Source organism: Bombina bombina, chromosome 3 (genome assembly GCF_027579735.1).
Source record: "Bombina bombina isolate aBomBom1 chromosome 3, aBomBom1.pri, whole genome shotgun sequence".
In the NCBI taxonomy this organism is placed as follows: domain Eukaryota; kingdom Metazoa; phylum Chordata; class Amphibia; order Anura; family Bombinatoridae; genus Bombina; species Bombina bombina.
Genome location: NC_069501.1, coordinates 1,292,813,361 through 1,292,828,720, shown reverse-complemented (window position 1 = coordinate 1,292,828,720; position 15,360 = coordinate 1,292,813,361). Strand labels below are relative to the sequence as shown.

Sequence of the window (15,360 nt, the reverse complement as noted above, 5' to 3'; positions counted from 1 at the left end):
ACCAGGTACAATAGCTATTAAATAGATAATAACTATTTAATAGCTACCTAGTTAAAATAATTACCAATTTACCTGTAAAATAAATCCTAACCTAAGTTACAAATACACCTACACTATCAATAAATGAAATAAACTACAAATATCTAAACTAAAATACAATTAAATAAACTAAACTAAATTACAAAAAAAACCCCACTAAATTACAAAAAATAAAAAGATTACAAGATTTTTAAGCTAATTACACCTATTCTAAGCCCCCTAATAAAATAATAAAGCCCCCCAAAATAAAAAAATTTCCCTACCCTATTCTAAATTAAAAAAGTTAACAGCTCTTTTACCTTACCAGCCCTTAAAAGGGCCTTTTGCGGGGCATGCCCCAAAGAAAACAGCTCTTTTGCCTGTGAAAAAAACACAATACTACCCCCAACGTTACAACCCACCACCCACATACCCCTATTCTAAACCCACCCAAACCCCCCTTAAAAAACCTAACACTACCCCCCTGAAGATCTCTCTACCTTGTATTCACCCAGCCGGGCAGAACTCTTCATCCGATCCGGGCGATGTCTTCAATCAAGCGGCAGAGAAGTCTTCTTCCATCCGGGCGATGTCTTCAATCAAGCGGCAGAGAAGTCTTCTTCCATCCGGGCGATGTCTTCAATCAAGCGGCAGAGAAGTCTTCTTCCATCCGGGCAATGTCTTCAAGCAAGCGGCAGAGAAGTCTTCTTCCATCCGGCGATGTCTTCAAGCAAAGCAGCATCTTCAATCTTCCTTCTTTGCTCCTCCGTCGCGGAGCATCCATCCGGCACGACAACTGAACGAGGAATGAGGTACCTTTAAATGACATCATCCAAGATGGCGCCCGTCGAATTCCGATTGGCTGATAGGATTCTATCAGCCAATCGGAATTAGGGTAGAAAAATCTGATTAGCTGATTGAATCAGCCAATCAGATTTTTCTACCTTAATTCCGATTGGCTGATAAAATCCTATCAGCCAATCGGAATTCGACGGGCACCATCTTGGATGATGTCATTTAAAGGTACCTCATTCCTCGTTCAGTCGTCGTGCCGGATGGATGCTCCGCGGCGGAGGAGCGAAGAAAGAAGATTGAAGATGCTGCTTTGCTTGAAGACATCGCCCGGATGGAAGAAGACTTCTCTGCCGCTTGCTTGAAGACATCGCCCGGATGGAAGAAGACTTCTCTGCCGCTTGATTGAAGACATCGCCCGGATGGAAGAAGACTTCTCTGCCGCTTGATTGAAGACATCGCCCGGATGGAAGAAGACTTCTCTGCCGCTTGATTGAAGACATTGCCCGGATCGGATGAAGAGTTCTGCGTGGCTGGGTGAAGACAAGGTAGGGAGATCTTCAGGGGGGTAGTGTTAGGTTTTTTTAAGGGGGGTTTGGGTGGGTTTAGAATAGGGGTATGTGGGTGGTGGGTTGTAATGTTGGGGGTAGTATTGTGTTTTTTTTTACAGGCAAAAGAGCTGTTTTCTTTGGGGCATGGTCCGCAAAAGGCCCTTTTAAGGGCTGGTAAGGTAAAAGAGCTGTTAACTTTTTAAATTTAGAATAGGGTAGGGATTTTTTTTTTATTTTGGGGGGCTTTATTATTTTATTAGGGGGCTTAGAATATGTGTAATTAGCTTAAAAATCTTGTAATCTTTTTTTATTTTTTGTAATTTAGTGCTTGTTTTTTTTTGTAATTTAGTTTAGTTTATTTAATTGTATTTTAGTTTAGATATTTGTAGTTTATTTCATTTATTGATAGTGTAGGTGTATTTGTAACTTAGGTTAGGATTTATTTTACAGGTAAATTGGTAATTATTTTAACTAGGTAGCTATTAAATAGTTATTAACTATTTAATAGCTATTGTACCTGGTTAAAATAAATACCAAGTTACCTGTAAAATAAATATAAACCCTAAAATAGCTACAATGTAATTATTAATTACATTGTAGCTATCTTAGGGTTTATTTTATAGGTAAGTATTTAGATTTAAATAGGAATATTTTAATTAATAATATTAATATTAATTAAATTTATTTTAATAAGAATTTAGTTAGGGATGTTAGAGTTAGATAGGGTAAATATAGTTAATATATATAATATAATAACTATATTAACTATATTAACCCTAATATAATTAGGGTTAATATAGTTAATATAGCTGGCGGCGGTGTAGGGGGATTAGATTAGGGGTTAATGTGTTTAATATAGGTGGCAGCGGTGTAGGGGGATTAAATTAGGGGTTAATATTTTTAAAATGGTTGGCGGCGGGGTAGGAGCTCACTTTAGGGGGAAGGTAAGGTAGATGGCGGCGGTGTAAGGGGCTCACTTTAGGGGGCAGGTAAGGTAGATGGCGGCGGTGTAAGGGGCTCACTTTAGGGGGTAGGTAAGGTAGATGGCGGCGGTGTAAGGGGCTCACTTTAGGGGGTAGGTAAGGTAGATGGCGTCGGTGTAAGGGGCTCACTTTAGGGGGTAGGTAAGGTAGATGGCGGTGGTGTAAGGGGCTCACTTTAGGGGGTAGGTAAGGTAGATGGCGGCGGGGTAGGGGCTCACATTAGGGGGTTATAGATTTAATATAGCTGGCGGCGGGGTCCGGGAGCGGCGATTTAGGGGTTAATACCTTTATTAGGTTGCGGCGGGGTCCGGGAGCGGCGGTTTAGGGGTTAATACATTTTTTATTGTTAGGATAGTGAGGGGGGATAGCGGATAGAGGGTTAGACGTGTCGGGCTATGTTTGGGAGGCGTGTTAGACAATACGGGTAATTTTATAACTTAGTCAGGTTTTGTAGGCGCCGGCAGTTTCCAAAGTGCCGTAAGTCACTGGGGACTCCAGAAATTTGTACTTACGCAGATTTCTGGACATCGCTGGTTTGTCAGACTTACGGCACTTTAGCCTCTTACGGCGCCGTATATGGGATAGCTCGAGTTGTGAGCTGAAACTACGGGCGGCGGGGGTTCCCTCGCTTGCGCTGCAAACTACGATCTATATCGGATCGCGCCCCTTGTCATTTATTTTATTAATTTTTTACCAATTTAAAATCTTTTGGTCTTCTATATAAAAATAATACCTTTTTAATTAAAAAATGTGTTTTGTGTAACTTACTTTACGTCAGGTGTCAGGTTGCAATAATTCTTTTAGAGCTATTTTGCTTTACTCTAATATGAGCTGTATTTATTGTGCTCACAGTCTCTATTGAAAGTATAGGGCCCGCTAAAGCGTTGTCAGTTCCGCTAATTCTGTTTCTTCTTTTGTGTACTTGTAATATCAATTTGCGCAATCCAGTGATATTAATATAATTAGCGCTTCACTTGTGACCTGCACCACGGTGTTTATAGAATAGATATTGATTCCTGCTATAAAGAGACGTTCTGGTAGCAATAGGCTAATGGTGGTCGTGTCCTGACTTACTAAGCCATTCGATTTCATACTGTCATCTATTCATTTTCTGCATGTTTTCGTTTTTTACATATATCATTTATTGTATTGAAGGGAGCAAGGACAGACACGCTTGTACCCACAACGCACTACTGCTAGTAACGCAAGCATATTTATCTGTAAAGGTGCAGACACGCACGTACCCACAATGCACCGCTGCTACTAACGCAAGCACATTTATCTGAAAAGGTGCAGACACGCACGTACCCACAATGCACCGCTGCTACTAACGCAAGCACATTTATCTGAAAAGGTGCAGACACGCACGTACCCACAATGCACCGCTGCTACTAACGCAAGCACATTTATCTGTAAAGGTGCAGACACGCACGTACCCACAATGCACCGCTGCTACTAACGCAAGCATATTTATCTGTAAAGGTGCAGACACGCACGTACCCACAATGCACCGCTGCTACTAACGCAAGCACATTTATCTGTAAAGGTGCAGACACGCACGTACCCACAATGCACCGCTGCTACTAACGCAAGCACATTTATCTGAAAAGGTGCAGACACGCACGTACCCACAATGCACCGCTGCTACTAACGCAAGCACATTTATCTGAAAAGGTGCAGACACGCACGTACCCACAATGCACCGCTGCTACTAACGCAAGCACATTTATCTGAAAAGGTGCAGACACGCACGTACCCACAATGCACCACTGCTACTAACGCAAGCATATTTATCTGTAAAGGTGCAGACACGCACGTACCCACAATGCACCGCTGCTACTAACGCAAGCACATTTATCTGTAAAGGTGCAGACACGCACGTACCCACAATGCACCGCTGCTACTAACGCAAGCACATTTATCTGTAAAGGTGCAGACACGCACGTACCCACAATGCACCGCTGCTACTAACGCAAGCACATTTATCTGTAAAGGTGCAGACACGCACGTACCCACAATGCACCGCTGCTACTAACGCATGTACTGATCTGTAAAGGTGCAGACACGCACATACCCACAATGCACTGCTGCTACTAACGCAAGCACATTTATCTGTAAAGGTGCAGACATGCAAATACCCACAATGCACCGCTGCTACTAACGCAAGCACATTGATATGTAAAGGTGCAGACATGCACGTACCCACAATGCACTGCTGCTACTAACGCAAGCACATTTATCTGTAAAGGTGCAGACACGCACGTACCCACAATGCACCACTGCTACTAACGCAAGCACATTTATCTGTAAAGGTGCAGACACGCACGTACCCACAATGCACCGCTGATACTAACGCAAGCACATTTATCTGTAAAGGTGCAGACACGCACATACCCACAATGCACTGCTGCTACTAACGCAAGCACATTTATCTGTAAAGGTGCAGACACGCACGTACCCACAATGCACTGCTGCTACTAACGCAAGCACATTGATATGTAAAGGTGCAGACACGCACGTACCCACAACGCACATCTGCTAGTAACGCAAGCACATTTATCTGTAAAGGTGCAGACACGCACGTACCCACAATGCACCGCTGCTACTAACGCAAGCACATTGATATGTAAAGGTGCAGACACGCACGTACCCACAATGCACCGCTGCTACTAACGCAAGCATATTTATCTGTAAAGGTGCAGACACGCACGTACCCACAATGCACCGCTGCTACTAACGCAAGCACATTTATCTGTAATGGTGCAGACACGCACGTACCCACAATGCACCGCTGCTACTAACGCAAGCACATTTATCTGTAAAGGTGCAGACACGCATGTACCCACAATGCACCACTGCTACTAATGCAAGCACATTTATCTGTAAAGGTGCAGACAAGCACGTACCCACAATGCACCGCTGCTACTAATGCAAGCACATTTATCTGTAAATTTGCAGACACGCACGTACCCACAATGCACCGCTGATACTAACGCAAGCACATTGATATGTAAAGGTGCAGACACGCACATACCCACAATGCACTGCTGCTACTAACGCAAGCACATTGATATGTAAAGGTGCAGACACACACGTACCCACAATGCACCGCTGCTACTAACGCAAGCACATTTATCTGTAAAGGTGCAGACACGCACGTACCCACAATGCACCGCTACTACTAACGCAAGCACATTGATATGTAAAGGTGCAGACATGCACGTACCCACAATGCACTGCTGCTACTAACGCAAGCACATTTATCTGTAATGGTGCAGACACGCACGTACCCACAATGCACCGCTGCTACTAACGCAAGCACATTGATATGTAAAGGTGCAGACACGCACGTACCCACAATGCACCGCTGCTACTAACGCAAGCACATTTATCTGTAAAGGTGCAGACACGCACGTACCCACAATGCACCGCTGCTACTAACGCAAGCACATTTATCTGTAATGGTGCAGACACGCACGTACCCACAATGCACCGCTGCTACTAACGCAAGCACATTGATATGTAAAGGTGCAGACACGCATGTACCCACAATGCACCGCTGCTACTAACGCAAGCACATTTATCTGTAAAGGTGCAGACACGCACGTACCCACAATGCACCGCTGCTACTAACGCAAGCACATTTATCTGTAATGGTGCAGACACGCATGTACCCACAATGCACCGCTGCTACTAACGCAAGCACATTTATCTGTAAAGGTGCAGACACGCATGTACCCACAATGCACCGCTGCTACTAACGCAAGCACATTTATCTGTAAAGGTGCAGACACGCACGTACCCACAATGCACCGCTGCTACTAACGCAAGCACATTTATCTGTAAAGGTGCAGACACGCACGTACCCACAATGCACCGCTGCTACTAACGCATGTACTGATCTGTAAAGGTGCAGACACGCACATACCCACAATGCACTGCTGCTACTAACGCAAGCACATTTATCTGTAAAGGTGCAGACATGCAAATACCCACAATGCACCGCTGCTACTAACGCAAGCACATTGATATGTAAAGGTGCAGACATGCACGTACCCACAATGCACTGCTGCTACTAACGCAAGCACATTTATCTGTAAAGGTGCAGACACGCACGTACCCACAATGCACCACTGCTACTAACGCAAGCACATTTATCTGTAAAGGTGCAGACACGCACGTACCCACAATGCACCGCTGATACTAACGCAAGCACATTTATCTGTAAAGGTGCAGACACGCACATACCCACAATGCACTGCTGCTACTAACGCAAGCACATTTATCTGTAAAGGTGCAGACACGCACGTAACCACAATGCACTGCTGCTACTAACGCAAGCACATTGATATGTAAAGGTGCAGACACGCACGTACCCACAACGCACATCTGCTAGTAACGCAAGCACATTTATCTGTAAAGGTGCAGACACGCACGTACCCACAATGCACTGCTGCTACTAACGCAAGCACATTGATATGTAAAGGTGCAGACACGCACGTACCCACAATGCACCGCTGCTACTAACGCAAGCATATTTATCTGTAAAGGTGCAGACACGCACGTACCCACAATGCACCGCTGCTACTAACGCAAGCACATTTATCTGTAATGGTGCAGACACGCACGTACCCACAATGCACCGCTGCTACTAACGCAAGCACATTTATCTGTAAAGGTGCAGACACGCATGTACCCACAATGCACCGCTGATACTAACGCAAGCACATTGATATGTAAAGGTGCAGACACGCACATACCCACAATGCACTGCTGCTACTAACGCAAGCACATTGATATGTAAAGGTGCAGACACACACGTACCCACAATGCACCGCTGCTACTAACGCAAGCACATTTATCTGTAAAGGTGCAGACACGCACGTACCCACAATGCACCGCTACTACTAACGCAAGCACATTGATATGTAAAGGTGCAGACATGCACGTACCCACAATGCACTGCTGCTACTAACGCAAGCACATTTATCTGTAATGGTGCAGACACGCACGTACCCACAATGCACCGCTGCTACTAACGCAAGCACATTGATATGTAAAGGTGCAGACACGCACGTACCCACAATGCACCGCTGCTACTAACGCAAGCACATTTATCTGTAAAGGTGCAGACACGCACGTACCCACAATGCACCGCTGCTACTAACGCAAGCACATTTATCTGTAATGGTGCAGACACGCATGTACCCACAATGCACCGCTGCTACTAACGCAAGCACATTTATCTGTAAAGGTGCAGACACGCATGTACCCACAATGCACCGCTGCTACTAACGCAAGCACATTTATCTGTAAAGGTGCAGACACGCACGTACCCACAATGCACTGCTGCTACTAACGCAAGCACATTTATCTGTAAAGGTGCAGACACGCACGTACCCACAATGCACTGCTGCTACTAACGCAAGCACATTGATATGTAAAGGTGCAGACACGCACGTACCCACAACGCACATCTGCTACTAACGCAAGCACATTTATCTGTAAAGGTGCAGACACGCATGTACCCACAATGCACCGCTGCTACTAACGCAAGCACATTTATCTGTAAAGGTGCAGACACGCACGTACCCACAATGCACCGCTGCTACTAATGCAAGCACATTTATCTGTAAATTTGCAGACACGCACGTACCCACAATGCACCGCTGCTACTAACGCAAGCACATTTATCTGTAAAGGTGCAGACACGCACGTACCCACAATGCACCGCTGCTACTAACGCAAGCACATTGATATGTAAAGGTGCAGACACGCACGTACCCACAATGCACCGCTGCTACTAACGCAAGCACATTTATCTGTAAAGGTGCAGACACGCACGTACCCACAATGCACCGCTACTACTAACGCAAGCACATTGATATGTAAAGGTGCAGACACGCACGTACCCACAATGCACTGCTGCTACTAACGCAAGCACATTTATCTGTAATGGTGCAGACACGCACATACCCACAATGCACCGCTACTACTAACGCAAGCACATTTATCTGTAATGGTGCAGACACGCACATACCCACAATGCACCGCTACTACTAACGCAAGCACATTTATCTGTAAAGGTGCAGACACGCATGTACCCACAATGCACCGCTGCTACTAACGCAAGCACATTTATCTGTAAAGGTGCAGACACGCACGTACCCACAATGCACCGCTGATACTAACGCAAGCACATTTATCTGTAAAGGTGCAGACACGCACGTACCCACAATGCACCGCTGCTACTAACGCAAGCACATTTATCTGTAAAGTTGCAGACACACACATACCCACAATGCACCGCTACTACTAACGCAAGCACATTTATCTGAAAAGGTGCAGACACGCACGTACCCACAATGCACCACTGCTACTAACGCAAGCACATTTATCTGTAAAGGTGCAGACACGCACGTACCCACAATGCACTGCTGCTACTAACGCAAGCACATTTATCTGTAAAGGTGCAGACACGCACGTACCCACAATGCACCGCTGCTACTAAAGCAAGCACATTTATCTGTAATGGTGCAGACACGCACGTACCCACAATGCACCGCTGCTACTAACGCAAGCACATTTATCTGTAAAGGTGCAGACACGCATGTACCCACAATGCACCGCTGCTACTAATGCAAGCACATTTATCTGTAAAGGTGCAGACACGCACGTACCCACAACGCACATCTGCTAGTAACGCAAGCACATTTATCTGTAAAGGTGCAGACACGCATGTTCCCACAATGCACCGCTGCTACTAATGCAAGCACATTTATCTGTAAAGGTGCAGACACGCATGTACCCACAATGCACCGCTGCTACAAACGCAAGCACATTTATCTGTAAAGGTGCAGACACGCACGTGCCCACAATGCACCGCTACTACTAACGCAAGCACATTGATATGTAAAGGTGCAGACATGCACTTACCCACAATGCACCACTGCTACTAACGCAAGCACATTGATATGTAAAGGTGCAGACACGCACATACCCACAATGCACTGCTGCTACTAACGCAAGCACATTTATCTGTAAAGTTGCAGACACGCACGTACCCACAATGCACCGCTACTACTAACGCAAGCACATTTATCTGTAAAGTTGCAGACACGCACGTACCCACAATGCACTGCTGCTACTAACGCAAGCACATTTGTCTGTATAGGTGCAGACACGCATGTACCCACAATGCACCGCTGCTACTAACGCAAGCACATTGATATGTAAAGGTGCAGACACGCACGTACCCACAATGCACCGCTGCTACTAACGCAAGCACATTTATCTGTAAAGGTGCAGACACGCACATACCCACAATGCACCGCTGCTACTAACGCAAGCACATTTATCTGTAAAGGTGCAGACACGCACGTACCCACAATGCACCGCTGCTACTAACGCAAGCACATTTATCTGTAAAGGTGCAGACACGCACGTACCCACAATGCACCGCTACTACTAACGCAAGCACATTTATCTGTAAAGGTGCAGACACGCACGTACCCACAATGCACCGCTACTACTAACGCAAGCACATTTATCTGTAAAGTTGCAGACACACACATACCCACAATGCACCGCTACTACTAACGCAAGCACATTTATCTGTAAAGTTGCAGACACGCATGTACCCACAATGCACCGCTGCTCCTAACGCAAGCACATTTGTCTGTATAGGTGCAGACATGCACGTACCCACAATGCACCGCTGCTACTAACGCAAGCACATTTATCTGTAAAGGTGCAGACACGCACGTCCCCACAATGCACCGCTGCTACTAACGCAAGCACATTTATCTGTAAAGGTGCAGACACGCACATACCCACAATGCACTGCTGCTACTAACGCAAGCACATTTATCTGTAAAGTTGCAGACACGCACGTACCCACAATGCACTGCTGCTACTAACGCAAGCACATTTGTCTGTATAGGTGCAGACACGCATGTACCCACAATGCACCGCTGCTACTAACGCAAGCACATTGATATGTAAAGGTGCAGACACACACGTACCCACAATGCACCGCTGCTACTAACGCAAGCACATTTATCTGTAAAGGTGCAGACACGCACATACCCACAATGCACCGCTGCTACTAACGCAAGCACATTTATCTGTAAAGGTGCAGACACGCACGTACCCACAATGCACCGCTGCTACTAACGCAAGCACATTTATCTGTAAAGGTGCAGACACGCACGTACCCACAATGCACCGCTACTACTAACGCAAGCACATTTATCTGTAAAGGTGCAGACACGCACGTACCCACAATGCACCGCTACTACTAACGCAAGCACATTTATCTGTAAAGTTGCAGACACACACATACCCACAATGCACCGCTACTACTAACGCAAGCACATTTATCTGTAAAGTTGCAGACACGCATGTACCCACAATGCACCTCTGCTCCTAACGCAAGCACATTTGTCTGTATAGGTGCAGACATGCACGTACCCACAATGCACCGCTGCTACTAACGCAAGCACATTTATCTGTAAAGGTGCAGACACGCACGTCCCCACAATGCACCGCTGCTACTAACGCAAGCACATTTGTCTGTATAGGTGCAGACATGCACGTACCCACAATGCACCGCTGCTATTAAAGCAAGCACATTGATCTGTAAAGGTGCAGACACGCACGTACCCACAATGCACTGCTGCTACTAACGCAAGCACATTTGTCTGTAAAGGTGCAGACATGCACGTACCCACAATGCACCGCTGCTCCTAAAGCAAGCACATTGATCTGTAAAGGTGCAGACACGTACGTACCCACAATGCACTTCTTCTACTAACGCAAGCACATTTATCTGTAAAGATGCAGACACACATGTACCCACAATGCACCGCTGATACTAACGCAAGCACATTTATCTGTAAAGGTGCAGACACGCACGTACCCACAATGCACCGCTGATACTAACGCAAGCACATTTATCTGTACACACAATGCATCGCTGATACTAACGCAAGCACATTTATCTGTAAAGGTGCAGACACGCACATACCCACAATGCACCGCTGCTATTTACGCAAGCACATTGATCTGTATAGGTACAGACACGCATGTACCCACAATGCACCGCTGCTACTAACACAAGCACATTTATCTGTACCCACAATGCACTTCTGCTACTAACGCAAGCACATTCATCTGTATAGGTGCAGTCACGCACATACCCACAATGCACTGCTGCTACTAACACAAGCTCATTAATCTGTATAGGTGCAGACACGTACCCACAATGCACTTCTGCTACTAGTGCAAGCCCCTTTATCTGTATAGGTGCAGACACGCACGTTCCCACAATGCACCGCTGCTACTAACGCAAGCGCATATATCTGTATAGGTGCAGACACGCACGTACCCACATTGTACTGCTTCATTGGTAGAGGTGCAGACACGCACTTACCCACAATGGACTATTTCATCGGTAGAGGTGCACACACGCAGGTGCTGACAATGCACTGCTTCAACTGTAGAGGTGCAGACACACGTACCCACAATGCACTGCTTCATCGGTAGATGTGTAGACACGTATGCACCCACAATGCACAGAGGCTAGTAGTACAAGCATATTTATCTGTATAGGTGCAGACATGCATGTAACCACAATGCACTGCTTCATCGGTAGAGGTGCATACACGCACATACCCACAATGCACAGCTTCATCAGTAGAGGTGCAGACACACATGTACCCACAATGCACTGCTTCATTAGTAGAGGTGTAGACACGCACGTACCCACAATGCACTGCTTCATCGGTAGAGGTGCAGACACATATGCACCCACAATGCACTGCTTCATTGGTAGAGGTGCAGACATGTACGCACCCACAATGCACTGCTTCATTGGTAGAGTTGCAGACACGCACGTACCTACAATGCACTGCTTCATTGGTAGAGGTGCAGACACGCACGCACCCACAATGCACTGCTTCATTGGTAGAGGTGCAGACACGCACGCACCCACAATGCACTGCTTCATTGGTAGAGGTGCAGACACGCACGTACCCACAATGCACTGCTTCATTGGTAGCTGTGTAGACACGCACGTACCCACAATGCACTGCTTCATTGGTAGATGTGCAGACACGCACGTACCCACAATGCACTGCTTCATTGGTAGATGTGTAGACACGCACGTACCCACAATGCACTGCTTCATTGGTAGAGGTGCAGACACGTACGTACCCACAATGCACTGCTTCATTGATAGATGTGTAGACACGTACACACCCACAATGCAATGCTTCATTGGTAGATGTGCAGACACGCACGTACCCACAATGCACTGCTTCATTGGTAGAGGTGCAGACACGTACACACCCACAATGCACTGCTTCATTGGTAGATGTGTAGACATGCACGTACCCACAATGCACTGCTTCATCTGTAGAGGTGCAGACACTCACTTGTAATTTCTGAATGTCAGACAAGACTGCCACATTTTTCCAGTCATAACAAATGCAAACAATTTCTGCCGCTGGAGTTTACAATTGTTTCATCACAGAATATCCTTCTGGCTTATTATCAGACTAATCTTTGTTTTGTGTAGATCATTGTGAGCTCTCTGTCCCTCTGAAACTCCCAGTCACAACACTGTGTCAACCCTCATTGTCACCTTAATGGTTATGGTAGTCATGTTCTGTACCCTCCGTGACTCTGAGTAAAATGGTTCAGTGAATTCCCCCAGTAGCTCCTGCAGGACACGGGATACATGATGTAGTTGCACTTCTGTATGAAGCTGATGGCGAGAAAACCCTTCCAGGCTGATCTGTCTCTCCAGCTTGTTGTGGATTAGACCGGATGGCTCAAGGTTGTTGTACAATATTGTAAGAGTGTCCCACGTCAGAAACTCTGAGATACTGACGCCCAGTTCCAGGAAGAGACGAACAAAGGATGGCTTGTTCTCAATCAGAGAGACGAGCAGAACTGGGTACAAGTCTGAGGGCTGCAACAAAATAGACCAAGTAGATGAGGTTGTGGGAGAGTTAGAGACACAAGGCATTCAGGAAACTGGGAAAGAACAACATGAGATGCTTTATCTCAAGTCTCACTAAACATATCAGGGCTACAATAGACATTGTATGGCCAAATATCTGGTATCAATTCTCACATGGGCATCTATCTGGCATACTAGAGATGTAAGACAATTTGTCTAAACACAAATCTCACACAGGCATTAATCTGGCATAGATGTGCCATACTAGAGCTGCAGGGGGATGTATCTGATATAAAAGTGCACATAGGTATATAGCAGGCATAGATGTGCCGTACTAGAGCTGCAGGGGGATGTATCTGATATAAAAGTGCACATAGGTATATAGCAGACATAGATGTGCCGTACTAGAGCTGCAGGGGGATGTATCTGATATAAAAGTGCACATAGGTATATAGCAGACATAGATGTGCCGTACTATGGCTGCAGGAGAATGTACCAAAAAATAAAAATTAGGGAAAAATGCAGCTAGGCATCAGTCCCATAGGGGGCGCTTCCTAAGTATATACCACTATACACATATATAAATAATAATTGCTATATAGTATACATAAACAATAAACAATTAATTAGTCAGAAAATAATAAAAAAAAACAACCAAATATCACAAAACAAATATTGACAAAAAAAAAATAATAAAAAACAATAAAATAATATTGCAATACTAAAGTCTTAGGGTGCCAATATTGTGGCCGCTCTCTGATACAGGATGGTCAATTCCTGGGATGCAAAATTCTGTAGAAAAAAAAGAGAGACAGAGGCGCCAACATAGCCTAGTACCGTCACGCAGAAGGATGTTCACCATGGCAACCCTTGCAATGGCACCTCATTCCCAGCTGTTGATAGTCACTAATTAACCTATCATTGATTAAGACAGCTTTGTTAAATAGCAAGTGTATCAGTCATTTTTCACACTGAATAGCCTGAGGAAACAGCCCCTGTGAGGCTGAGAAACGTGTTGCTTTGTTTTTAAATAAAGATATATGTTTTTATGATACACTTGCTGCTGTTTGGAATATTTTCAAGCTGGTTTTTGGAGGTTTTTTTGGCAAGGATTCTGTTTGCCAAGAGAGTGGTCCACTGGGCGACTGAGAAGTCCCAGCTTGCTGTTACTGCACCTGGAGGGGCAGTACTTTTAGTAAGTGTGACTTTATATTATCTTTACACCTGATTGGACTGTACTAGGCTATGGTAGCTCTTTTTTGTGACTCCCTACAGACACTGTTGCCATATTGCTGATCAAGCCCACGTCTATGTGCCCTGTGTACCTTCCTCAGTGAGCTGGACCACTACAAAGTAACAGTCTGTCCCACTAGCACTATTGGGTACGCTGTGTTTGTGAGTACCCTATCTCATATATTTTAACATCCTTCTGCCTGACAGTACTAGGCCATGTTGGCGCCTCTGTCTCTCTTTTTTTCTGCAGGGGAATGTATCTGATATAAAAGTGCACATGGGTATAGATGTGCCGTACTAGTGCTACAGGGGGATGTATCTGATATGAAAGTGCACATGGGTATATAGCAGGCAAAGATGTGCCGTACTAGAGCTGCAGGGGGATGTATCTGATATGAAAGTGCACATGGGTATATAGCAGGCATAGATGTGCCGTAATATGGCTGCAGGGGAATGTATCTGATATAAAAGTGCACATGGGTATATAGCAGGCATAGATGTGCCATATGAGAGCTGCAGGGGGATGTATCTGATATGAAAGTGCACATGGGTATATAGCAGGCATAGATGTGCCATACTAGAGCTGCAGGGGGATGTATCTGATATGAAAGTGCACATGACTATAGATGTGCCGTACTAGAGCTGCAGGGGAATGTATCTGATATGAAAGTGCACATGGGTATATAGCAGGCATAGATGTGCCGTACTAGAGCTGCAGGGGGATGTATCTGATATAAAAGTGCACATGGGTATATAGCAGGCATAGATGTGCTGTAATATGTCTGCAGGGGAATGTATCTGATATAAAGTGCACATG

The 15,360-nt window shown here is 45.5% G+C and overlaps 1 protein-coding gene across 1 annotated transcript in view; it reads right to left on the bottom strand.

Moving 5' to 3' along the window:
* LOC128652765 (transient receptor potential cation channel subfamily M member 2) overlaps positions 1 to 15,360 on the bottom strand; it is a 1,288,705-nt gene that overhangs the window by 692,147 nt on the left and 581,198 nt on the right. Inside the window, exon 9 of the mRNA XM_053705696.1 lies at positions 12,990 to 13,319. Within this exon, the coding sequence (XP_053561671.1) occupies positions 12,990 to 13,319 (330 nt within the window). The remainder of the gene's footprint in view (positions 1 to 12,989; positions 13,320 to 15,360) is intronic.